The sequence below is a fragment of the Camelus dromedarius genome, chromosome 11, assembly GCF_036321535.1.
Source record: "Camelus dromedarius isolate mCamDro1 chromosome 11, mCamDro1.pat, whole genome shotgun sequence".
Lineage (NCBI taxonomy): Eukaryota > Metazoa > Chordata > Mammalia > Artiodactyla > Camelidae > Camelus > Camelus dromedarius.
Window position 1 is genome coordinate 32,790,463 of NC_087446.1, and position 25,028 is coordinate 32,815,490.

The window sequence follows — 25,028 nt, forward strand, 5'->3', positions numbered from 1 at the left end:
ACTTATTTTACAGTTTCTTCTAGATTTCGAAAAGTTGAAAAGCTATACGTAATGTGTTGGTTGTTTTACCACATTGCTTAGCATTCCATCCGTACAGGCAGACGGTGTTCCTAGGTTTGGGAGTATAAATCCCAGGGGAAGTGAGCTGAAGAACATTTTATGCATCACTCATCCTATTATGAGCCCTGTGCTGCTCCATCTCTCTACAAGGTAAGCAATATATTGTGAGTTGGCTTCCGGCAGCCGAGAATGATGTATGCTAATGTTCTTGCTTTAAAGTGTATGTTTTTGGAACTCATAATGGGGAGTACAGGAATCATTTTATAAGCAAAAGAATAATTGGAACAATTTAAGTTACTCACACACGCTCTAGCTTGCTCATCTGTCCCCAGGTAGTATTTGGTTGTTCTACCTTGGGACCCACATCCTGTAGTGTTGTCTTCCTCATGTGAAATGAGGTGGTAAATTGGTCATTTTTATAATGAATTTGAGCAGAGTAGATGATCAAGGAAGATAATTCAGGCCTCAAAGTAGAAAACTGCCAGATTACCACCACTCTGCTATGTCTAGGGGTTGATATAATTAGAGTTTTAGTACATTGTGGGATCAAAAATTGATTATAAGAGTTAAAATATAAGATGATAGAAAGTTCATGGTAATGTATAGAATTCCCTTAATATTGTTTTCTTTTTTGGTGTCCAATGGAAAATTCCTAATTCTTTTTTTCTTATTCTGAACTTTCAGATTGGCTGAAACAACCACCACAACAAAAATTGTTCATAATTTGTGTTCTGACGTTGGATCATCTAGTTAATACCCTGACTCTGATTACCCGAAAGACAATGCTCTATAAGAAAGACTGTCCATTAGAAGGTTGCTACTGCATTATTAGTAAAATAACAGGGAAAATGCAACATTCTGCATGTCCCATCTGATGAGGTAAGATTTTATCATGTCCCGTAAAATGAGATTACATTTCATTTTATTTTTTACTATCCCAGGTCCAAGAAAGTTCTGCATTTCAATCTGACACAGAAACCCATAACATATACATTGTCTCAGCTGTGACCAGCCTGAGGCATTTAAAGCCAGGCTGTTTAATATATTCTATTTAATGTATTTTATTTATGCATAAATTACATTATTTTTACAGTTTTTCATCCCTTCCAACTTAGAAAACTATAACTCAATGTATCCTGCATATTTAAATAAAATAAATTATGTGCATTATAACTCTTACGGGGAGGGTAAGGCATACTATTCTCTAACCTTTGATGAGGTTTAACCTTTGATGTGTGAATTCTTAAATGTGAACAAACCACAGACAATGGAATACTTGGAAGTATTCTAAAGTTAAAGAGTTCTAAAAAGTTCTAAACTAAAGTTGAAAACTAAAGAGTTCATGGTAAGTGGCAGCTTGTGTTCACTGTTATAATAATACAACAACTGCATGGGAAGAAAGAAGTACACAAGACAGTGGAGAGGTGATGGAGGAGCTGGACACGTGGGAAATTCCAGGTGCCTGTAGATACAGTATGAGGCTCCTCAAATACCTGGCCCTCTTTTTTTTGGTACATATTCTGTCGTCCATCAAAGTGCTTTATTCACAGTCCAAAAATATTAGTGTTTTCAACATCACTAACCTTTATGTTTACAGCGAAATCTCCCACAGTATGTAATGTATCTTATCCGTGTCTGAGCAGCATGATAGTAGCCATTCTCTCTTTGGGTTTAAGCAAGCATGACTTTTCCTAAAATATTGCAAAGAGCAATTTCTAGTAGATAATTTGTAGTTTATAAAACATGATTTTTAGGGGACAAGTGGCAATTAATTGAAGTATAATTATCTTCCATGTGAAAATAGTCTGGGATGCCAACTTTGGTGAGCCGAGTCTTTGACTCATTATCATTTTCTTTGCTTGCTTTGTTGTCATCCTTTGGTTCTTTCTGGATCCATCTCTCTTTTGTTTCCCTCTGACTCCTCTATTGTATTCCAGTTGGCAGTTAAAGAACAGAAACAGAGAAATAAGACTGCATGGCTACATTTTCCCAGTGCCACCAACTGGGAGTTAAGCTGACTAACATTTTGAAAGCCCAGCCCATTTCGTTCACAGCAGGCATGGCAGGTAAAAGCATTTCTGTATTAAAGTACACACTTCGCTTCTTCAGGTTCTTGGTCTAATTTCTCTTGTTTGCCAGTTGTGGGGAGAAATGAAAATAGGTCTCAACCAACTGCCTGGGGTATTTAATCAAATGCCCAGCAACTCTTGATGATAGGATGCAGAAATCTCACTTTCAAGGATTAACTGTGGGGATTTTGTCAATCCAAATGGTATCCCCTTCTACGCAGCATGTTACCGGGCTACTTCCTACCCCTGACTAAATAAGATGTAGTAGAAGAGCTCCAAGTGGCTTAAGTAATACCTCCTGGGTTAGCAGATATCAAATATGCAGGATGAAAATTTCCATTAAATGTAAGTCTTTGCGAAGGTCCTCAAGCAGTCCATTTTACGTGTTATTGGTTGCTTCCGTTGGAACAAGGATTTGAGAATTGATTTCACTGTGTTCTGTTAATTTGATTATTACTTCCTAAGTGGTAAGTATAAACTTCTTAAATATTTTATGAAGCTCAATTAATCAAGCCAATACCATAACGCACATCCCAATATTGATCCTTGTGCTTTGGACCCGTCGCTCGGCCACGTTGATGCCTTTTTCTCATGTCCTTGTAGGGGAGAGCTTAGGGAGCTGGAAGAGTGAGGGAAAACATCAGTCCTTCTCCCCGAGCAGCAGCCGGCCTTGGAATTGTCTCCTGGGAGGGGATTTCCTTGGAAGTGGTGAAATTGGGATGAAAAATGCCGGTTTGCATTTATATTAATGTATTTTTAAGGAAGCTTAAGGGCACTATACAAAAGTCATCCAGGAAGGATAAATGTAATATTACATTTAAGGTGGGAAGCCTAAAGCTCTGAGATGCTAAAAATTATTGTGATAATATCATAGCTCATTTATGAATAAATCAAAATATTCCTTAGCTAGTGCACACGTGCCTTTTATTGAGATAAATTTTATAAAACCTCTCCTTTCACTGAAGGTAGAGTCTTTACTTAGACCTTCTTACCATGGAGTATAACCTAGTTTATTTTGTTTTGCGTTCTATGACCATCCTATGGCTATTTCTCATCAGACTGGATCAAAAGTTGACAGAGGGAGCAGTGGAAAATTAAAATAACTTTTCTTTGAAATGTTAGCAAAATAAATACATATATATATGAATAATTAAAGGCCAGTGGATGTCCACGCCATGACTGTTTTTGGAATCTTTTTAAGAGTGTGAGGTCCCGTCTATTTTAGTCACTAGACAAATTCTTTAGCCAATTTGCCCTCAAACTGGCAAAGATATTCTACTTATAAACGTCCCTTGAGGGGGTCCATGAAGAATCTCTGATACTCGTTTATTTTCTAAAGAAAGGTTCAGTATCAAAACATTCAGAATATTTCAAAGTTACCATGTACTTCTCTGCTTGACTAAAGGAACGTTGCCGTGGCTATAGCTAGAGTCTTTGGCTGAAGAAGGTTATCTTTTCACTGTTTTTCAGAGGTACAGAAATTTCTTGTTTTCCATTTCTACTTTGACAAGGGTTCCACACTTAAAAGCTTTGTCTCCCTGCATTTTCACACTTTCCCTCCTTGTTTCCCACCTTTTCTAAAGATGAACTGCCATGTTTTTACCTTCTTACCCCAATGTTTGTGTGCTTGGTGTATATTAAACCAAAGAAATTAAAAATTCAATAAATAGGGGGCTCTGTCTTCTTTGCTACAGGGTCTGGATATTTGTGTTTGTGTGTATGTGTGTGTGTGTGTGTGTGTGTATGTGTTATAATGTAAACTCTGCAGCTTAAGTTTAGTATACAAAGGTAGTAGTTAAACTGAAATTGAATTGACTGGTTTGAATTCCTGCTCTACCACTCACTAGCTGCGCTGTACGGACAGTTTCTAAACTTGCTTCTTCAGTTATAAAATGAGGAAAGTAATCGTACCTACCCCTACTTGGTTGATGTAAAGATTAAATGGAATAATGAGTGTGAAGCACAATGCTTAGTAGGTGGTAAAAGGCCAATAAATCCTAGCCGTGATCTTTGGTATGACTATTATTTATTGCACATTAGTGCAGATACACACATACCCTGTATATGCAGTTTTCTACATAATTCAAAGAATGATGGCCAATCTTAGGCAAAATTGTGAAAAGGCAGTATCCGCCCTCAGCACTGCCAGCTTATATTGAGAAGGAGCATTCTCCCCTTGCTCCCTTTGAATGCCCGATACCCTGCCTCTCTTCTTCCCTTTACTGGGAAAACCGCCTTTCAAGTAAGGACCTGAAATTTAGCCACACAAAGGTCTAGATGACTGAGAACATTTGAGGTGTTGCTCTTGTAAAGGTCACCGACCTCTTATCAAAGGTGGAATACCAACCAGCATTTTTAGGCATCCAGCAACAGCTGGAGAATTTTGTTTGATGGTGTGATCTCTCCGTTGCCTTCTGGAGATCTCCCCAGAGTGGGAACGGTTAACTGGGCTGGGGTAGAGTTAGTTCTGCTGCTGAAGGTACCCACTGGGGCTCTCCTGGGGCTTGTTTGACATCCTCAAAAGCTGCCTCTCTCAAAGCCTGGGGCCATTTAGGAGTGTCTTGTCAGCTTTTCTATTTTTTTTTTCTTCATTTATGTCTGTGGGTTTTGAATCTAGTTACGCCTTAGACCACAAGCAGTAGTCTTTTGAACATTCTTTCCTAATACTCTTTTTAAATTTTGGGATATACATCCATTTTTTTCCTACCCACATCCCATCTATATATTCATTCTCGGTTGTCCATTGTATTTCTTTCACAAAGGCCTGTATTCATGATTTAAGTTTTTCACACATCAAGCTGTTATTCTGAGACAATTTTCTGAAATATTCTTCTTCTTTTTTTTTTTAAACATAACTCTACCTGTATTTTCTACACACAGATTTGGGGATTCGAAGGACTGGGTATTCCTTCACCAGTAACATATGATTGGAAAACCATTTCATTTCTCAGCTTCAGTTGGTCAGTGAAGTGGGAAGAGAAGGCTCTGCTGTGGTGTTGTAAGAATCAGAGGACAGTGTTTTGTAAACTCACAAGTGGAGTAGAAGCTTTTTGGTTTCCTTTTCACCCATTATGACTACCTCCTCAAGCAATTTTTTTTTAAGGGAGGGCATGAAGAGACACATTATGCTTAGTAACTGGTGGAAGAAGAGATGGGATTCTCTCTCTTTGACATTTTTCCTTATTCTCTGAAATAGCTATTGTGTGCATTCTTCTGACATTCTGTCAGTTGCCTTCTGCTAGCATTATCCCGTGTAATGTAGAGACAGCCCAGGGAGAAATTCTCAGATGGCGCTAGAAAAGGAGAGATGTCCACTGGTAAACAGAAGGGGCCTGTGTGAATGGGCGAGATCCACAAACTGTTTCTCATAGGATCCAGATCATTCTTTAGAACATCTGTATGCATCATGGTCAGGCTGAGATACTCCCAGGTCACTCCGAAGTTTAGACAGAGGCCATGATTCTGGAAAATATTTTTTCCAGATCCTCTACATCAGTGATAAAAGAGAATAGCTAATATTTATCAATACCTGCTATGTGAAAAAATCACTTTCAATAAGAATAACCACTAATTGGGTTCTGGGTAGACACCAGGTAGGCACTGAGCTACAGACATGACCCAGTTGTCTAGTCCTTACAACAACCTGGTGGCACTGGTATTATTGTACCCATTTTATAAATGACGAAACTGAGGACTCTCTGACTCCACAGCCAGTGCTTTTGGATTTTCCCACAGGTCCTGAGATATAAATAGCATTATGTCCATTTTGCACGTGAGGCAGGTTGAAGAACTTGTCCCAGTGGCTCCGCGTGGAAGACCTGGAGTCCCATCCGGGTCGGCCTGACCCTACACACTGGAAACACTGCCATTCAGAGTGCTCCCATTCTCAGAAAGGACCTTTCTCTCCCTCTTAAGGTATGATCTGATGTGGATTAATACTGTCGTAAGTTGGATAAAATTGAATTACTGACAAAATAAAATTAGAAAAGACATATAAAACACAACCAACTTCTTTATTATTCGATTCAACAAACATAAAATTACCCTCACATTGCTATAGGTTCTTCCAAATGCTTGCTTACAATTTATGGCTTATCTCATGGTGGACCGATACAAAACTACCTGCACCAGCATCGACGGATGCACGGACAGTGCTTTGAGGAGCACTACTGGAGGCCTTTGGGATATAAAGATAAGGCAGATTCCTCACTCATTAACAGAAGTCTTGTAGCTGTAGATTTAATTTCAATATTTACCCGTGAGGCCTTGAATAATAGCCAGGTTGGAAATATACTAAACCACAGTTAAAGGTTAAAAGTCATGGCCCTTAGTTTTTGTGTTTTTTATCTAACCACAGTTAAATAGAATGTCTTAACAATATACCCCCAGGAATAAAATTAATTTTGTATGAAATATGGCTATTACATGAATGCCTATCTTCTTGTAACCTGCATAACTAAAAAATGTAGACCACTGTAAATTAGCTTATTTGATATAATAGAGATAGCACAATATTGGAGGTAAATCACTTTCTTTCCAGAGGACCGGTTCATTGCTGTATTCATTAATTAATGTTCTCTCCTGCTGTCTCCAAGTAGGTTAAAGAAATTAAAAGAAGTATGATAACAAAGCCAACAAAGCAAACATTTCTGGTTAGTTCCCACAGTGACTTGAGAAATGCTTGTCACCTCTTTCTTCTTCTGGGGCAGAGCAAGTTAGCTTAGCAGGGGTCCCTTTTTCGGCGTTCCTGAAAGCAGATCTTAAAACAGAATGGCCACGAGAAACAGCGAACACGTGTTTCCTAGGGGAGAACAGGGTCTGCAGCAGGTGCTTGTCTCCACATCCATCTGTAGAAGTGTCTGCAGGAAATAGATGAGGGAAAAGGCTTGATAAACAGAAAACTTGAGTTGCTATTTTTGATGTTTATTTAGCAACGTTATATCCCAGATTTCAGGACAAAGTGTAATTTTTGCCTGATTCCTGGCCCACCTCTCCAAGCATATGACTGCTGTTTGGATTGCTGTGTTTGCACGGTGCTAGTGCTGGTTATGGTTAATCTTAATCGGGCTCTAACTTCACGGAAGAGGTGCTAGATTCGAGGATCTGTTCAGATCAATCATTGTGTTATATTGTGTCACTGATTCTCTGCAGTCAGTTGAGGTAAAAATCGTGGCAAAAGATAGGCTCTTTATGTGTCCTTATAATGGAGCCCTTTGCTGACCATCACTTTGGCCCCCTTAGTACATTGAAATTCAAAGGAGGCTCCTCCATTCTTGTCCTTAAGCAATGGCTAAAGCAACCTAATGTTACTCAGATTTGCTGTCATCATTCATACATTGATCATTCATTTATGGAGTGCCCAACAGGTGCCAGGTCCTGTGGGAGATTCCTAGATCCTGGAGACATGATTATGAAGACTTGGTTTCATCTTCAAAGAATTTCCAGCTGGATGGGGAGGCACAGGGATGCAGGGAGAGATTTAGAGCATTGTAGCACTTGCTATAATAAATGAGGCCTAGGAATGTAGGAGAAGTGACAAACTGGGGCCATAGAGTCAGGAAGTGCTTCACAAAGTGAGTGACATGCAGCCCAGATTCGGAAAAATAAAGAAGAGTTTTAAATTTAATAATGGTAAACACATATCAGTATTTTTGCACAGTGTGACTTTCCTTGGGTGTTTTTCATTCGTGGCCTGTTTTTTGAGACTCTTATTAAGTGTCCTAGTGGAACTACTGTTTTTATGGAATATTTTGTATTATTTCTGTGCTTCTCCACATCATATTCCTGTGTCTGGACAACAGCTAAAAGTTAGAGTGGTTAAAAGCAAAATTTTATTTACACTTTCAGTATCTCCTTACTGAGTGTCTTTGCCATATTGATTGCCAGCAGCTTTCTTCTGGATTCAAAAACTCACCATCTGCTGATGATTTTTATTTCCTCCTCTGCCTATGATAAAATTCATTAGTAGTTAATGAGTTCCTAACTGTTAAATAGGGTTTTAGCCTTGCCTCAAAGATCTACAAGACAGGGCATACCTAAGATAGCATTTAATTTTAAAAACTAAGTTCATACTTAATTGAGTTTAGCGATGGTAGCCTTGACAAAATGGAGGCTTTTGTTTTTAAAAAAGAGAATGAGTAAGAAACCAGTGAGGAGATTAGAGAATGTTTTAACATTTTTTTTAATTCCAGGAAAAAACTGTAGTGCTTAAAAATAAATAACTGAGCACTTTAAAGAATAAAGGCTGTGACCATGCACTGCTAACTGGCAATTTAGACAAGGCCAACAAAGAGAAGATTATACTGAACAACAGGGAAAAATGCCCAAGTGAGCCAAATAGGCCATCTCACAATGCTTGATTGACAGCTAGACATTGGGTGAGACCACACAGAACTTAAGGGTCATTGATACGGAGTGCTGTGATGCAGTATGTCAGCTAAAGTGTGAGGGTAGCACATCCTGATACATGTCAAGAAAGTGGCAAGAGTAAATCCCAGTGTCCTATTTTTAACAGATGCATACTCTATCCCCATCCAGAATCCTGCCGTTCTGCCATGAATAAAGACATCTGAACATTTGAAGAAGTTGATAGAAAATGCTCGATAAGTGTCAGTCACTGTTCATTTATTAAGTTGGACTGATAAAACACTATTTTTAAAACCAAAACCAAAAGCTTGGTACCATGCCTTTGCATGTGCCAGACGGTTCTCCTAGAGATTTGAGACATGGCAGTGAATGAAAAAGTAGTCTTCCCTCTCCTGCAGCACTTAAGGCCCAGACAGGGAGACAGATACTCCAGTGTTAAGCATGTGACAGTAAGGTGGGTGGAGGATACAATGGGTGTGAGTGGAGAGGAGATCTCTCCAAGTTCTGGGATGTATCTGAGAAAGTTCCCTCAGCAAGTGAGATTTCATTGGGAGTTGAAGCTAGCCAGCTGTGAATAGAGGCTGAGACTGGATGGAATTTGGAGTTCAGGGGTAGGATGGAGAGTGGGGAAAAAGTGTTGAGCAAATGTGAGAGATAGGAATGAATTTCATAATAGGGTAGACCTATTGGCTAAATCCCAGAATATAAAATTGTAAGACAGCCCTGGGAGCTTAGAGGAGTGGGAAGATCAATCACTAGAAGACCAAAGATCTTAAGACCTAATGACAACTCAGCAAGTTCCCTGGGGTCAGTTCAGGTGTGTCTCTCGGTCTCTCACAACTGCTTTTCTCTCATCTGTAAAATGGTGGAAATGATGCATACCTTGCTTAGCTCATGGGATACCTGTGTGGATCACATCAATATATGAAAGTTATTTGTAAGCAATGAAGCATGTATGGTGATAGATTTTGTTTATCAGTACTTTACATGGCAAGGGAAACTTTGGGGAAAATTTCAAAATACAAATCCATTTTGGGAGATCTAGATCTGAGATTGTGTATGCAAATGAGCCAGCCCTTCATATTAATAGTGAAGGGAGCTCAGTCAGGGCAGCAATACAGAATAGTGGGGACTGTGGCAAAATGGAAAAAGGCATGCCCTGCCTGAAAATCAAGAAAATGTGTTGTCATATAAAAATATAGATACAGAAATACCAAGTCTTCTAATTTTAACTTCTACATTTTTAAAGCTCTTCTAATTATAAAGTTGGAAATTCAGATGTTTATGTGAAGCTAGTTGGTGCTAGTTCATATATTCAACAATGGCACTACGTGTGTGGGTCAGTGGGAAACAATGCTCCTCCCTCCAACTCACACACATAGGAACTGTGAAAACTGACCTATGAACTGTGACATCAGGTTCAGATGACTAAGGGAGAGTAAATATGTGCCTTATCACTTGAAATTAATGTCAAGGACATATAAGTGAGCCAAATTCTTTGGTGCATAAAGAGAGGATACTAGGCTAGAATACTGAGTGATGCGAGCGGCAGTCTTCCTTGTCACTAGACTGCTAGGACGGTTTTGCTTACTCTTTCACCTTTTTTTTCCCTTTCTCCAAAACCCACTGCAGCCTTCAGAGTCATATTTGCCGAGTTCTTTATGGAACATGTCACTCCCTTGCTCAAGAACTTTGGGTAGTTCCCATCACATACATCAAACTCCATGTCTGCTTTCTCTTGCTTTGTCTTCTTCGCTCATCCCTTCTTTGTGTTCTACTCTTTATTCTCTACATCTTTCTAAGAGCCAGTTCTGTGCTTTTTTCTGTGCACATTGAGCCTTCTGAATCCATTTTATTGGCTATCAGCTCTCAGAGATCTTTAGAACCAGAAATACGCAATGGCAGTGCTTGTAGTTATTTTTTAATGCACTTCGAGAAATTTTCTTAAGCTGAACAAGAAATGTGGACCTTGTTAATCATTTATTATTATGGTCCTGTCTTATTAAACTATATTAAATCTCAAACTAACTGAAAGTAGATGTAAATACCCAATTAAGAATGTGCAGACACACACACTTTAATGACTAGGTTTAGTCCAAACTTTAATGACTACCTTTCCTAAAACATACTTCTTATTTTATATTAACATTTTCATTATAACATTAAAATATTGCTCTAAAAGTGGTAATAGCACCAAAACCCTGCATGTGTAATGGGTGTGATAGCATAAAACCAAAAGCTTTTATTTTTGGCTTTTGCATTCTCAGTAAAGGAGAACTTTGAGGATTGTATGTCTTTTTAGAAACAAGAAGAAAATGTTCTTAGACAAAATTACATTTGTTAAAAGTGGTCACTTACATTTATTTTTATACTTACTTTCACCATATCTTGGCTATCCTAATACATATGGTTTCAGACTTCAGTTTGTTTTATATCCAGGATATGAGGTAGGGAAAATGAGTGATTTCTTTTCACTTATTGCTATACTGAGTTCTTCTTATTGGAAGCATGGCAAATGACTCTAGGACGTACTTGCTATGATTAGAGAAGGAAATAATATAAGAAGGATTACCTTCCTGGAAAGCTGGGTCACCCCTGTTTGAGAGCCTCTCATTTTAATCTTCATGTTATGTTCACTTTTATTTCACCTTGTTGTTGTTGTTGCTTTATGAAAGATGTTAATTAGAAATTACTAGGTTCTCATTTTTGCTCTGGGGTTTATACTTTGAAATAAGTGAAATTTAGTTGTCAGATCTGTGCAAATTATTTAGAGGTGTCTAAGGCAAAATCAATGTAATGGTTTCCCTGAAGGTACTTACAAAGCAATTAGAAAAATATTAATATTTAACTCCTATTATTATGCTTATAGAATCACAGGTGAGCATAGAAATAGTTCTAAGAATGCCTAGGTAATCAGTGGTGAATGCAAATCTCGAATGACTGCTTGCAAAGAATTTGGGTTTTGTCAAAAGTGTAAAGAAAATTTGACAGCTGCATAGGCTGAAGCTGGACTTTGTCAGATATTTGGATCTGACAACAAAGACTAAAATGGTTTGCATGGAAACTGAGAGTAACCCTGGTTTTCTGCAGTCGTGAGTACTTCAAGCTTCTTACTGTGAATTGCAAAGAGTTTCGTTCATGAAAACCATAAATAAATATGGTGACAAGGCCATGCATTACCAACTCTTTCATTTTTCTTATCCATCACCTCACAAAATATACATGGTTGCTGTTGCATTTTGATAACGGGGTGGATAATACACAGGTGGCTTCTGTTTTACTAAGATCACTTTTGTTTATATTCTTCTAGGGATCTGAATATAATACAAAGAAACATTCCAGAGCTGGATTTAATGACAGTATTTAAAATGACAGTATTTAAATTATATAAGTAGAAGGAAGCTTCTACTTATATAATTCTTATTGCCAAAAACAATTTAAAATTTGATTTGTAAATTTTCAGATAGGGTGAAAAGGTACCTGAAAAGCAGTTTATTTTCTTATACATTGCCAAGAGGATAATTTTGATTTAAATTATTTTATTATTTAATACACTTACTACATGAGTGTGTGAACCATTTAAAATATTTATTGATTTCTATTGTGAGTGCATTTAATGGTACATTATAGTCTCAATATATAACAATTAGATAGGTAGACTGAAAAATATAAACTTATATGACCACATAAGATTTTATGTTATAATATAGTTGACAGGAATGTGTTAGTTATCAAGCAATCTTAACTGTCCAAATTTATCCTATAAATGAAATTTATAAAATGGTTTAAAAATCTGCTGTCTTTATGACCTATTTAGCTAATTTGTAAAAGTAATCCTTGTGTTTAACATGATAGACATACTGAAATTAAAAATGGTGAGTTTCTTTTCCTATCTGAATCCCAAACTTAAATTTTCAGTGATTAATGTAAAAAACATGTATGTTTCAAAAAATGTTTATCAGTGTGACTTTACTGGCTACTTCATATGTCCCAGGCACTCTGCTAGGCTCTGGAGATACAGAGATGGGCAAGATAAATTCTCTGTCCTAAAGGACCTCATTATCAAGTCAAGATGACTGGAAAGTGGATAAATTGCCACACAAGGAATCAGAGAAGATTTACTTGGTTTCAGTGTCTCTGTGGGGTAACTGGGAAAGGTTTCATCTAAAAGGATGAAATTCAAGCTGTTTACGGAAACATGCAGAATGAAGACATAGGGGTAGGTCATTCTCAGCAGGTGTGAAAACAACACCCACAAAGGTACCCCACAATATGGTGAAACTTGGAGTACATGCACATGTGAAGGAAGAAAGGTAAACAGTGAATTAGAAAGATGTGACAAGGCCAGATGGCAACGAGCTTTGAATGCAAAGGAAAGGAATCTGAATTTTTAATCTTGTAGAAAATAGTCAACCAAGGTATATAATTGCATTTTTGGTTTTTAAACAGGCTTGTGATTTGAAATGTTTAGTTGTTATTTTTTAAGATGGTTAACTCTGCCAATCATCGAAAAATATACATAATATATGCTAAAAGGAGAAAAAAGAGGGGAAAACAAGGAAGATTTTATAATTTTCTAGCCCCTACCTGAAATAATAAGGAGCTGATGAGATGGAAGAAAGGCTAGATTCAATAAATGTTTCTGAGTTAGTACAGATAAATGTTAGTGACCAATTGAATGTGAAGAGACAGAGAGAGGGAACTGTTAAGGATGACACTGAATGTTCTGGTTTAGAAGACTGTAATGGATGACAGTGCCATTACGGTTAACATTGGAAGTAGGATAATTTACTGGGGATGGGGAGGGAAATAAACATCAAATTTGAAATACTTGAAAGAAATCCTAGTAGACATCTCCAGAGATAGTAATGTGGATGTGGAACTCAAAAGAGTTGCAGCTCATTCTTATTTCTAACTTTTTGAGGCAAGTGAGTGAGTGTTGACCTGAGGAGGTAGAGTTTTTTTATGTAGCGATAGAGTACTTCCTCTATAACCTCCAATCTAGGAGATTGAATGAAAGCATTGAAGAGTACCAGGGATGGAAACTTAGCAAACTGGCTCACATTAAAAATGTGAGTAGAGTGGAATAGTCTGTCAAGGGAGACAGAATGAAGCAAGGGAAGACTTAGGGAAGAATGGATTTTGAGCAGAAGGGAGTCCTGTTGGTGCCAGATTTCACTAAAGTGCCAAGGAGTATGAAGATTAAGCCTCAGTTTCGGGTTAGAAATAAGGGAGTTTATGGTCATACCAGGAAGACTGAGTTGGGGGAATGTAAGCCACATTACAGTAGGCGGAATAATGAATTCTACTTGAGGAAGCTGAGTCGGTAATGGCAGGCAGCCTACATTTTCCACACATTTGGTGTTGAAGGAAAAGAGGGGAATAGAATGGTAGCTGCAAGTTGTGGTAGGATCGAAGGAAGGCTTTTGAGAAAGCAAAGTTGAGAACAGTCTTGGAGAAAGATATTTGTAACAAAAGGGAAACAGATTACCTAATGGCACAACTTGTAGGGGCAATGGGAGAGGATACAATCCACCTGGAAGAGGGACCTTGGAAAGAAAAATGGGTACCTCTCTCCTCCAAGAGAGGAGGAAAGAAACTAAAGACAATTGTCAAATGGTAAAATAAACAGGTTTCTACCTCTTTTGCTCTTTTATGCTTTAGGAAGTAGGAAGCCAGATAGTTAAATGACAGTTGACAAGAGAAGAAGAGTAGTAAAGATTTGTAACAGCTGCTTGAGGACTAGGACAGAGAGATGAGCAGGTGTAAGTGAAGGAGTTTCTGAAGTCACCCCTTTGTAGTCGCATCAGTCTGCCCAGTGGTATAAGTTTTTTCAGCATCATGGAATAGCTTTGGAGCAGGAATAGAGAAGAGCTATTAATTAAATTACCCTGAGTCAGAAATGGATCCAGGGGTACGACAGAAGGACAGTTGGTACAAATATACAAGTCTGAAAGTGGTACTATAGTTCTGTAGGGTGGGGGAGGTTAAATAATCAAGATTAATAACATTGCTTTTATTTTTACTCCAATCTTGGAGGTTTAGGCAAAAAGACTTAATTTATTCTAAGTCAGCTTTGAAAGAAGACAAATATTTAGACAGGAATCAGCATGTCTTCTTTATAGATTCATCATTGTGTAAGTCAGCATCATGGCGGAAACCTACATTCATCGGCTTAGTTAGTTTTCCTGAGTCTTTGCAGTAAAATGAGTTCCCAGAAAGTTCATCCTCTGAGTAGGATTTTAACCAGGGAGACCATCATTACTTTGTCTCAACAACTATCTTTGTAGTTGCTTGCATTCTCACTTCTTGTTTGTAAGGGATAACAAAGATAAACCTTTGAGAAGGGATAATTGTACATTTATTTGTAAAGATTCCATTGTAGGCGTACAGCTGATACTAGATTTCCTCTCTTCTGTTGGCACCTTAAGTCAAACCTTTAACTGACTGTCACAGAAATTTGTTGAAGTCTGCCTTTATGTATAAAAAGCTTTTTCATTAAAACATCATCTAGGATGTGACAAAGTGGACTATATACCGAACTTGCTGGCCTGATTCTGCTCTTAACCACTTAAATCCAAATATGTCACTTTATATCTTAGAGCCACAATGAAATCAGCATAAAAATAACTGCTTTCCTTCAAGATTCAGGTTGAGAGCCTGCCATTTAGGAGAAATCATCTTATAATAAAATCCTCTTAGATGGACAGTTAAGATGGTTCTGCCTTCTCTCAGTCCCTTTCCATTTCTCATCCCTTCCTCCTCTTACTGAATGAGGTCAGAAGTAAATTTCAGTAGAGTCAAACATCACCTCCTTATCCATCACTCAAGTCCCCAGCACAAGTGCCCTAGCTTGATGTAGGGTTCTGTCCTCTTTATTCCTAGTGCCGTGTGATTCATTCAGTTGTTCATCTAGTCAACGAATATTGAGTGCCTGTGGGATAGTCACTTGTCTGGGCACTGTGAACATTCTGTGACATCTGTGAACGTGAATGATTCTCTGTAATGCTATTTTTACCCAACTGTGTTGAAATTTTATGCTCATGTTTATGTCTTACCCACCAGACTGTACATACCCGAAGGTAGGGAATTGAACCTTATTTCTTCAAAACCCCATGATCTAGCATAGTGTTTGACACTGAGTGAGTGGTCAAAGATTTGTCAAGTATGTTAATTATTGCAAACAGCTCAGTTAGCAGGAGCACATTTATAGTCTGAGACTTATAACGGAGGAAACGTATTTACAGAAGACTTGATATAACAGTCTCTTAAGTTATAGTGATCTGCCATGTTAGAAATACATTTAATCAACTTGATTTGTTTGGTGACCTCAGAAATGAAGCAACTTTGTAGTTTTGGTGAAAGTTACAGCTAAACTTGAGAAACATTTTCTGAGAGTGCCAACAGTAGATGGAGGCATTAAAAAATCCTATTCATGAAAACCAGAGAGGGGCAGGTTAAACCCATGGAGAAAATAAAATCTTTGGTTTTCATCATTGCCATCTAATAAGTGATTTCTATGAGTTATTTATTTACTTTGTAATTGAGCAAGTCATAAAATGAATTGAGCAGCCACAGATCTGTTGCAAATGAAGATGAAACATCATGTGCTTTTATTTAATAAGAAATTTAATCTTATTAAATAAAATTGAATTTTCAAGATAGTTAAAAAGCTTGGTATGTTGTATGGTCATAAGGCCGTTATTCAAACAAGTGACTGTCCAGTTTCAGTAGAATGTTAGTGTATTCAAGGGGAACATTTTCACTAAATTGGCAGTTGTTTAAATGCATTGGTCAAAATCGTCTTGATCTTTATCACATAAAGGATTACTTCTGGAAACTCAGTAGGTGATAAAAAATTTGTCGTGCATGTTCATTCTATGTGACATTTACCAAAATGGTTCAAAATTTTTAAGAAATTCAACTCTCACTGGTCTATTTTGGCTCATTTCCACCAAATAGGTAGATTTGCTAAATTTTCTTTTCATGTGCAATATTTTTAAGTTGAATTTAATAGTTGATTTGTCATTGTGCAAACACTATTTATTCACATGGAGTCCATGATTAGGATCTTGTTTCTCCTCTGATAAACTTTTTTATTATTATTATTTTTTACCTCTACTAGCTTCTTCAGTTATAAGAATGAAAATTCAAAATTTGACATAAATTTCAAATTTGAAATTTCTTTTAGTATGTTGATCTCTGAGACTGTAGAGCAGAGAAGGAAAATTATCTTAAGGAGAATGGTTTTCTACTGAAAACTTACAATAAACTATTTGGGAAATCCACAAGAAATACTTCCCCTCTATCAGGAAGATAGAAATTATTTTAGAGGGTCTTTCTTTAGAAATTCCTTGACATTATTTTTCCATTCACATTTGCTTTTGATTTGCCTAAGGAGAGCAGAGAATAATGAAAAACATAGGATTTGGTCTTGAGGTAGTACCTGAATTTGAATCCTAACCCCAGAATTTACATATGATGTGACCCAGGGCAAATTGCCTCAGTTGTCTCATGTAGGAAATGATGAGTGTCATTTTTGAAGAGTAAATGTAATAACTAATTTTAGCAGGATTAAAAGTAGAATGAAGTAACCTATAGAAAGATACTCACTTTGTAGTTGAAAACTATGGGATGTGACAATGACGAAATGGCTTTGAATCCGTTGTCTCATAGGCAAACCAGAGCCACTGCTTTACAGTCACCTTTTGTTCACATATATGCATTTGGATATGATTTTAGTTATTGCAAAATGTGATCAAAACCAAGACAACACTCAAAAGATACTTATATAGATGAAGCTCTATATTTAGGTTTTTAAAAATCAGTTTTGTGAGTACAGAATGGAAGGGACCTAGTTTGTCAACAGCGCAAATAAGCAAAGATCTAGCAGCTTTAAATGACTGCTTTGTTCATTCACCAAATATTTACTGAGTACATACTGTGTGCTCAGTGCTGAAGATGGAGCAGTAAACAAAACACACACAATTCCCTGCCTTCAGTAACTTCTGTTCTAATTGATCATGAGCTCAACCCAAAACAAACCAAGTGAAGCTACTGTGAGAGAGGAGAGAATTTGCTTTTATAATGCAGTTTCCAACTATAGTAAGTCAGGGTTCTAATGGATTTTATGCTTATGGAACATACTTTGTGTTCTTATGTTTATCTTTGGTGATAACAAATTAAAAGGGATATGATAATTTGGAGTGTCTTGGGAAGACAACATCATGAGTTTTCTGAAACCATGTGCATAGTAAATGGTGTGCTAGGAGAAATGCAGGAGAAACTAGGTGGTTTATGTCCAGAGAAGAAAAGGGCCGGAGGAAGTGATAGCTGACCTCGAGCATTTAAGGAGTTGATTCAAAGGAAAGGCAACAGACTGACTTTACGTTGCCCCAAAATGGGACTAGAACCAAAGAGTAGCAGATTTTAAAAAGTAGATTTTAGCTCAAGACAGAGAATTTTCTGCTTAGAAGAGTTATTCCATAGCAAGAGGTTGTCAAGGGACAGGCTTCCTCTTTGCTGAGGGTAACTCAGCAGAAGCTGAGAGAACACTGTGAGGGGTCCTCCCTGAGTGGGAGACTGGCAAATGTACCTCTGAATCTCCAACTCTGTAACACCATTTTTGTTCTGTAGTTAATCACTGCAAGGATTCATAGCCCAGAAAAGCTCCAGAGCCCTCATGATTCCAGTGACAGTATCACTGTAGAATCTCTCTACTTTGTAAATTTTATAGGAGAATGAGGTTTTCCTTATTTATCAGCCATGTTCAAGAAGTGTTTTGTATGATTTTGCTTTTGTTTTTTAAAACGGCGACCCCTTAGAGATTTGCCTGTCTAAGTCCATTTTCTTGTCAGGATTGGAGATGGCCAGTTATTCTGATACTTAAATATTCATTTCTGTGGCATATCTATATATTTCATTGGCCAACCTTCTGTGAATTGTCTGGATTTTGATTAGCTAAACTCCTGGCAAGCTAAATTTCTCTAACAATCTTCAATCCGTTATATTAAATGCCTGTTCAACCTTGGAAGATATATTGATTTTTTTTTTTCTCAGCAAAGTGACAAACACCGATTCCATGACTATAATAGAGATTGATTACATTTTATGGAACACAAAGAGAATGCTGATCTTAGTGAGACAATCTTAGGGCTTACAGAAATGAAAATATCATTTGAATTAATAATGAAGTTAATGAATTCATCTGTTGCTGATGAAGTATTTTGAGAAAATATGAAAAGCTCTGCAACTACACAAACACTGAGAAGAATTAAGACGAATTATGATATGCTGGAGGTGTCGGTTTTGTGAACCCTTTTAAAAACTTGATAGTAATTGTTCTCCAATCCAAAGCTATGGCATTAATCCCCAGCGCACCTGGGCATGTTGCATGGAAGTGTTCCTATTAAGAGACATTTTTCAGTTAAGTCAGGACAAAAGTAAATCATGATCGATGTCAACCAAATTCAAAATATTAAGAAGTCTGTGGGAGTTTCTGATATGATTTATGTTTCTGATATGATTTATGTACCCTAAATTTAAAGTTGAACGAGTTTTCCTTTTAGTCTAAGCTTTTTAATGGTTAAGCCTAAACTAGAATAAATAAATGTTAATATGTTTTTATTATTCTGCTTTGCTGTCTAATAGCTTTTACTTTATAACTTAAAAGGTATTTAAAAAACAAACAAAAAACCAGGCACACATGTCATAAGCTTAATGTTTGCAAAGTATATGGACTATGTTTTATGAGAGAGAATAGAAATAAGAAACAAAGGTAAATATTTTAAGGTGTTGAAATAAGCTATGGTGAATCTGGAAAACGTTGTTAAGGGAAGAGTATAGAATTACTTTCTCTGAAAAATCCTTGGAAAGAAGGAAACCAGCTTATGTCTGTTTAGGGACCTTATCCATTTGTCCATCTTCTATCCCCGTCACCTATCATTGTGCCAAACGTGAGATCTAGCTCAGAGGAGGAGTTCAGTAGCATCTGTTAAATGAACAAACAAGTTTCCCTGATAGCAGAAAGAAAGAGAAATCATCATAACAAACAACGTTTGTTGAGCTACTAACATGTGCCGTGGGACATTACCTGTTTTCCCCCAAGGTTTCGCAGTTCTTACATGGCTACAGGGCGGTAAGTCTCAGGGCAGGGCTAGGGGCACTGGCATTGATGAAGCTGAAGAATATTTGTGCGTATTCTGAAAGATCTGTTTACATGTCTGCTATAGTTGATGAAGAAAAGGGACCAAACCTGAGGATTTGGGAAACATCAGAGAAATTATTGTAAGTATTTTTGTGGCCCATTCTTTTATTCTATGATTGTACTATGCATGGTAATACTATTCTTTTTGATGTGTTCTAATTATTTCATAGGTATATGCTTTGGCTTTTCTATAAACTTTTTGTTGGTAAATTATTTTTGGTCCATCCTAGATGTTCTCTGTATCTCTGTAACTTTAGATTCCGAGAGTTCTAGAAGTCTTAGGTCCTTGATCCATACAGTGAAGAGATGAAATCTCCAATTTAATATAGTGATGAACAAATGATGCAGAAACTACTCTAACAATAGTTGACTATTTCCTTTGATCTTGTGTCTAGAGAAAACATTTTATATAATTTTTTATTTTATTGAACTTTACAATTTCAGATTTATAGAATGAAACCTTTTACTCAAGAACTCAGCGTTTGCTTAAATATTCTCACAGTTTGTAAAACATGACTTTAAAAGTAATTTAAATAAAATAACAACTTAGGACTAGCTAATTGCCACCAAACTCTACAAAAACTCTGCAGTAAATAGTTTTCTCCTTGTTATTTCCTATCTGAATAGACACGTTAAGCTGTTCCTTTCACTGTAACTTATTCAGCCAGCGAAGGCTCATGTGCACCCATTGGTACTATTAAGTATATGAAAGTATAATTTTATTTACACCATAGCTATTTTATATTTTATTTTTCCTCTCATATCTCCTAAATTAGAGTGAAGCTAGAATTCAGACAAAAACTAATTGCTGAAAAATTGGAAAATTAAACCTAGGAAATACATAAATCTACCTAACTATAGAGAATTTCATAATGAAATTATGTTTTATTTTAAAAAATAATGTTTAGAAGTTAAAAGAGAGAGATCCCCTGACTTTAAAAAAAATACATAAATTAGTTTTGTGTTAACTTTTTAAGTGAATTGTTTTGTTGGCGTAGGAAGAAAACATCTTTAACGTAGTGTGAATTAGTGATTTAAATAGCATCCGTTGGAGGTGATTTTGTGAACAAACTGCCGTTACACTTACATGTGAAATAAGTGTTCATATTCAGGATTCCCACTTATTGTAAGCTAAGATATTTTATGGGAACCAAGTACCTAACAGTATTAAATCACAGAATGAATGAAGGTAGTCTTATGAAGGGTATCTAATGAATGATCAAGTAACATAATTACTTAATGCAGTCTATAAACTCTAGTATTATGGGTATATATTTATTTCATACTCTTTAAAAATGTAAATATAAAGTTACCACCATCAGGTGGAAAGACTGATTGATTAATTAAAATGGAAAGGTTTTTGTAAAGTTTAGAAGTCAGTATGTAAATCAGTAACTTTTCTGAATGATTTTTAAAGCCTGCAGTTCTATTAAATTTTGAGAATTAATGAAAATGAAAGGAAGCCAGTTTCCCCTCCATACCATCTTCAAAAGTGACATTATTTTCAAGTTTAAATCCTAGGCAAGCATTTAGTAGATTGCAAGTACTATTTTTTTTAGCTAAGTTAGATTTCAAAGTTTCCTTTATAAGTTGTAGAAGTGGTTTTGCTCACTGTTTAAAAAATCTACGTTATACAGACATGTGTAAATTAAAAAGTGGAAGCCCTCCCCTTCACTTGTTTCACTCCCCAGTTTTGCCACTGCTATATTCAATATCTTGTAGTAGCTTGAATATATTTCCCTGTGCTATACAGTATAAAATTGTTAATATGTTTTATATATACCAGTCAGTATCTGCAAATCTCAAACTCCTAGTTTATCCCCTCCCACCCCGCTCCCCTCTGGCAACCACAAGTCTATACTCTTATGTATGAGAGTCTGTTTCTGTTTTATATATAAGTTCATTTGTCTTTTTTTTTTAATTCCACACATGAGTGATATCACATGGTATTTTTCTTTTTCTGGATTACTTCACTTAGAATGACATTCTCCAGGGCCATCCAAGTTGCTGCAAATGACATTATTTTATCATTTTTTATGGCTGAGTAACATTCCATTGTATAAATATACCACAACTTTTTTACTCAGTCTTCTGTTGATGAACAAATATTTAGGTTGTTTCCATGTCTTGGCTGTTGTAAATAAACTATTGTTTATCTGAAGGGTTAGAATTGGATGAGACCTTCTGAAAATAGACACCTAAAATAGAATTATAAGAAGCAGAGTAGTGTACTTTAAAAAGAATTTTTAAGGTGATAGTAATGCCTTACCAAAATCAGTTGAACTTCAAAGTTGGTCTTAAAAGCAGACTGGAATATTGATATCTAAGAGTTTCTGATGAAATTTTTGACTAAGGGCTTTTAGTTTTGAAAGAAATGAAAATATTGATGTTTATTTTGAGCAAAGTTGATTATTATTACCACACACCTAGGTTAAAATAAGAAATTCTACTTTGGACTCTTGCCCAGAGTTTCTCCTTGTCTCCTAATTCTCTTTTCCCCAAGTCCTTCTAATGTAATCTTCAGTTCACTTCTCCCTGGATACTTTGAAGTTTTCTTGTTGCCTCTAAGAGATTAAAAATAATATCATAACTAGTAAATTTGTTCAAAAATCCACTTTCTCAGTTCTCACCTCCAAAGATTCTGATTCACTATGTTTAGAGTGGATCAAATTATCTGAATTTTCAATAGGAATGCCAGGCAATTCTCCAAGTTATATCTGAGAAAGACTAGACGAAAAAGTTTGTATACTAGTAATGACTCTTAATAATTTTACCTTTCTTTCCTTTTTTATATTCACTAGTTTGTTTTATTTTTTAGATTCCACTTATAAGTGATATCATACAGTATTTGTCTTTCTCTGTCTGACTTATTTCATTTAGCATAATACCCTCCAAGGCCATCCATGTTGTTGCAAATGGCAAAATTTCATTCTTTTTTTTTAGTGGCTGAGTAGTATTTGTGGTATCTATAAACCACATTTTCCTTATTCTTCCATTTGTTGATGGACACTTAGGTTGCTTCCTTATCTTGGCAATTGTAAATAATGCTGCTATGAACATTGGGGTACACATATCTTTTCGAATTAGTGTTTTCATGTTCCTTTCTTACGTTTTTAGCCTCACATATAGTGTCTCTCTATCCTCCAGCCAAATGGGATGACATGCTCTCTCTCAAACTGGATTTTGAGTTCTTCTATCTTCGTGTTTTTCCTGGAAAACCAATTCCCTCCTCTCCACCTCTATCTTTACGTTACTCCTCATGTTCTAAATCAAATCCCACCTGTTAAACGAGAACTCACTATTTCTTCATCCTGCAATGGTCCATTTCTACAGCATTTATCAACATCACACAGTTGGTGCTGTGGTGTAGTATTGCTCCTTATGGCTCACGTGCAGTTCTTCTCTGTATTTCCCATAGTGCCTTACACATAATCAACATTAGAAATGTGTTGCTTCACTGGTTGAGTGAGTGAGTGATAATGTAATTAGACTAATAGGGAGCAGGGCAAAGACTGCACTTCAACCCCATGAAGCCACTTCTTGACATTTTGCAACTTGTTCTTCTCCTGAGAGACTCCATTACTCTCACTTCAGATTGGATTGCTTGTTTTGGTGAATAAAACAAAAACTAATGTTTACTATTTGTTTGAGTCTGTTAATTACATATTTAAACCACCCTACTTGCCATGCTTGAGGAAGTTAATCCATAGCAAGGGCAGAGTTTAGACATTTTATTTGAAATCTACTGTTACAACTCCAGACAGTTTTTACCCCAGCAGGTCTAGGTTGCTAAAGGTTCAGATGTTAGCTTTCTTAAAGTAGTTTAGCTTTCTTAAAAGAGAATTATATTTATGTTCAGAATAACTTCCTGTCAGTAGCTACAACATAACATTGTGGTGAGGTCTTTAGTGTAAGTGCAGCATTTGTCACAGGCACAGCGCTTGAAGTGCATTTGGTTTCTGTGCTGTATTCTTGCTACGTGGAACCAAATTCTACAATTTAGCATAGCTGTGAGTATCACCTAGCACTGTGTCCATAAAAACGGGATATACTTCATGCTACTGGAAACGATAATTTCCCGAGAATAGAAAAGGGAACTAGCATATATTTACCAATGTTATTCAAGAAAAGCACTATTCATTTGAAAAAAATTTCATCACGAGACAGGCATCTTCCTAATACTGTTTCATGACATAGGAACATTTGCACTATTTTTTCTCAGTTTTGGAAAGCAAGCACTTGGTAAGTCACCTTGGAAAAATGGAGGTGATTTATTAATTTGTCATTTTCTGAGACTGAAAACATCTTGACAAATGAAAAGATGTCCATCGACATATATTCCTTTCTCTTAAAACTAGCAATTTAGTACATTAGGGGAACGTCTTTGGGCAGGCTGGTCTCCTGTAGGTTTGACTGTGGAGGAGCAGGTGCGTGCTTCCAAAGTGTCTTTACAAGTGTCTCAGTGGGGCTTCCCTCCCACGCCTCCGCAGGAGACAGCTCATCTGTTTAATCCTTATGTTTCAGTCAACCTTTCTTATTATGCAGACAGGGCTCTGAGGCTCAGCTGGATTTTGACTCTCCCAATGAATTGATGGGGCTCTTTGATCTTAACTGTGTATTGCATCTGTTTCATCTTTCCTCTTCATGCATGGCCTTCCAAACTCTGTTGCTAGCTGGTGCTTTTAAAGTAAATGGGTATTTATACGAACAAACAAATAAAACTTGCCATATAAAGCTCAGGTACAAACTCCACTTTCCGAGTTGGACTTTTTTGTTTTTGTCATAGTAAACTTTCTTGAAAAAAAAATCCCCAAAGCAATTTAATTAGGTTACTCTGTAAGGGACCACCAGACTTGAGAGTATTTAACTGTGTGTGTGTGTGTGTGTGTGAGTGTGTCTGTGTTTTCTAGGATCAGATTTGCACAGAAAATAAGAATGACTGTTCTTCACAATCTAATACATTGTATGAGAGCATAATATCTTATTAATAGACCATATTGGAGCAAGAGGCATACAGCTCGCTTAGAAAAATCTATCACAGAACTGTAAAAATCCTGCTGGGCAATATTCTTCTTTTTGATGGGAGTGAAGAAAGCAGGGAAAATCAGTTAGAATCGGAACTAATCCATATGGAAAGATCAGACTAGGTTATAGGATGCTAAAATAGCATTTCTTTTAAGTAAATTTCTAAGATGAAGGATGTGCGGATGGACTCGTGTGAGGTGGGAGTGGAGCAGTGCTGCGGGAACAGCGTGGGTTGTCTGCTTCCCCGCAGTAACGCATATAAAGTCATGATTAATTGAACTAGAAAATACCAAGTTTTTATC

At 36.7% G+C, this 25,028-nt stretch overlaps 1 protein-coding gene across 13 annotated transcripts in view; it reads left to right on the top strand.

The window, feature by feature from the left end:
• LOC116156423 (uncharacterized) overlaps positions 1-25,028 on the top strand; it is a 112,248-nt gene that overhangs the window by 42,724 nt on the left and 44,496 nt on the right. For 9 of the 13 annotated variants that reach the window (XR_010383175.1, XR_010383176.1, XR_010383174.1 and 6 more), the window contains 3 exons: positions 98-210; positions 745-939; positions 1,998-2,126. Coding sequence is in view for 1 of the 13 variants with exons in the window: in XM_064491615.1 (XP_064347685.1) it covers positions 98-210; positions 745-814 (183 nt within the window). In the remaining 12 variants the exon portion in view is untranslated. The other 4 variants (XR_010383170.1, XR_010383171.1, XM_064491615.1 and 1 more) reach the window with 4 other exon arrangements.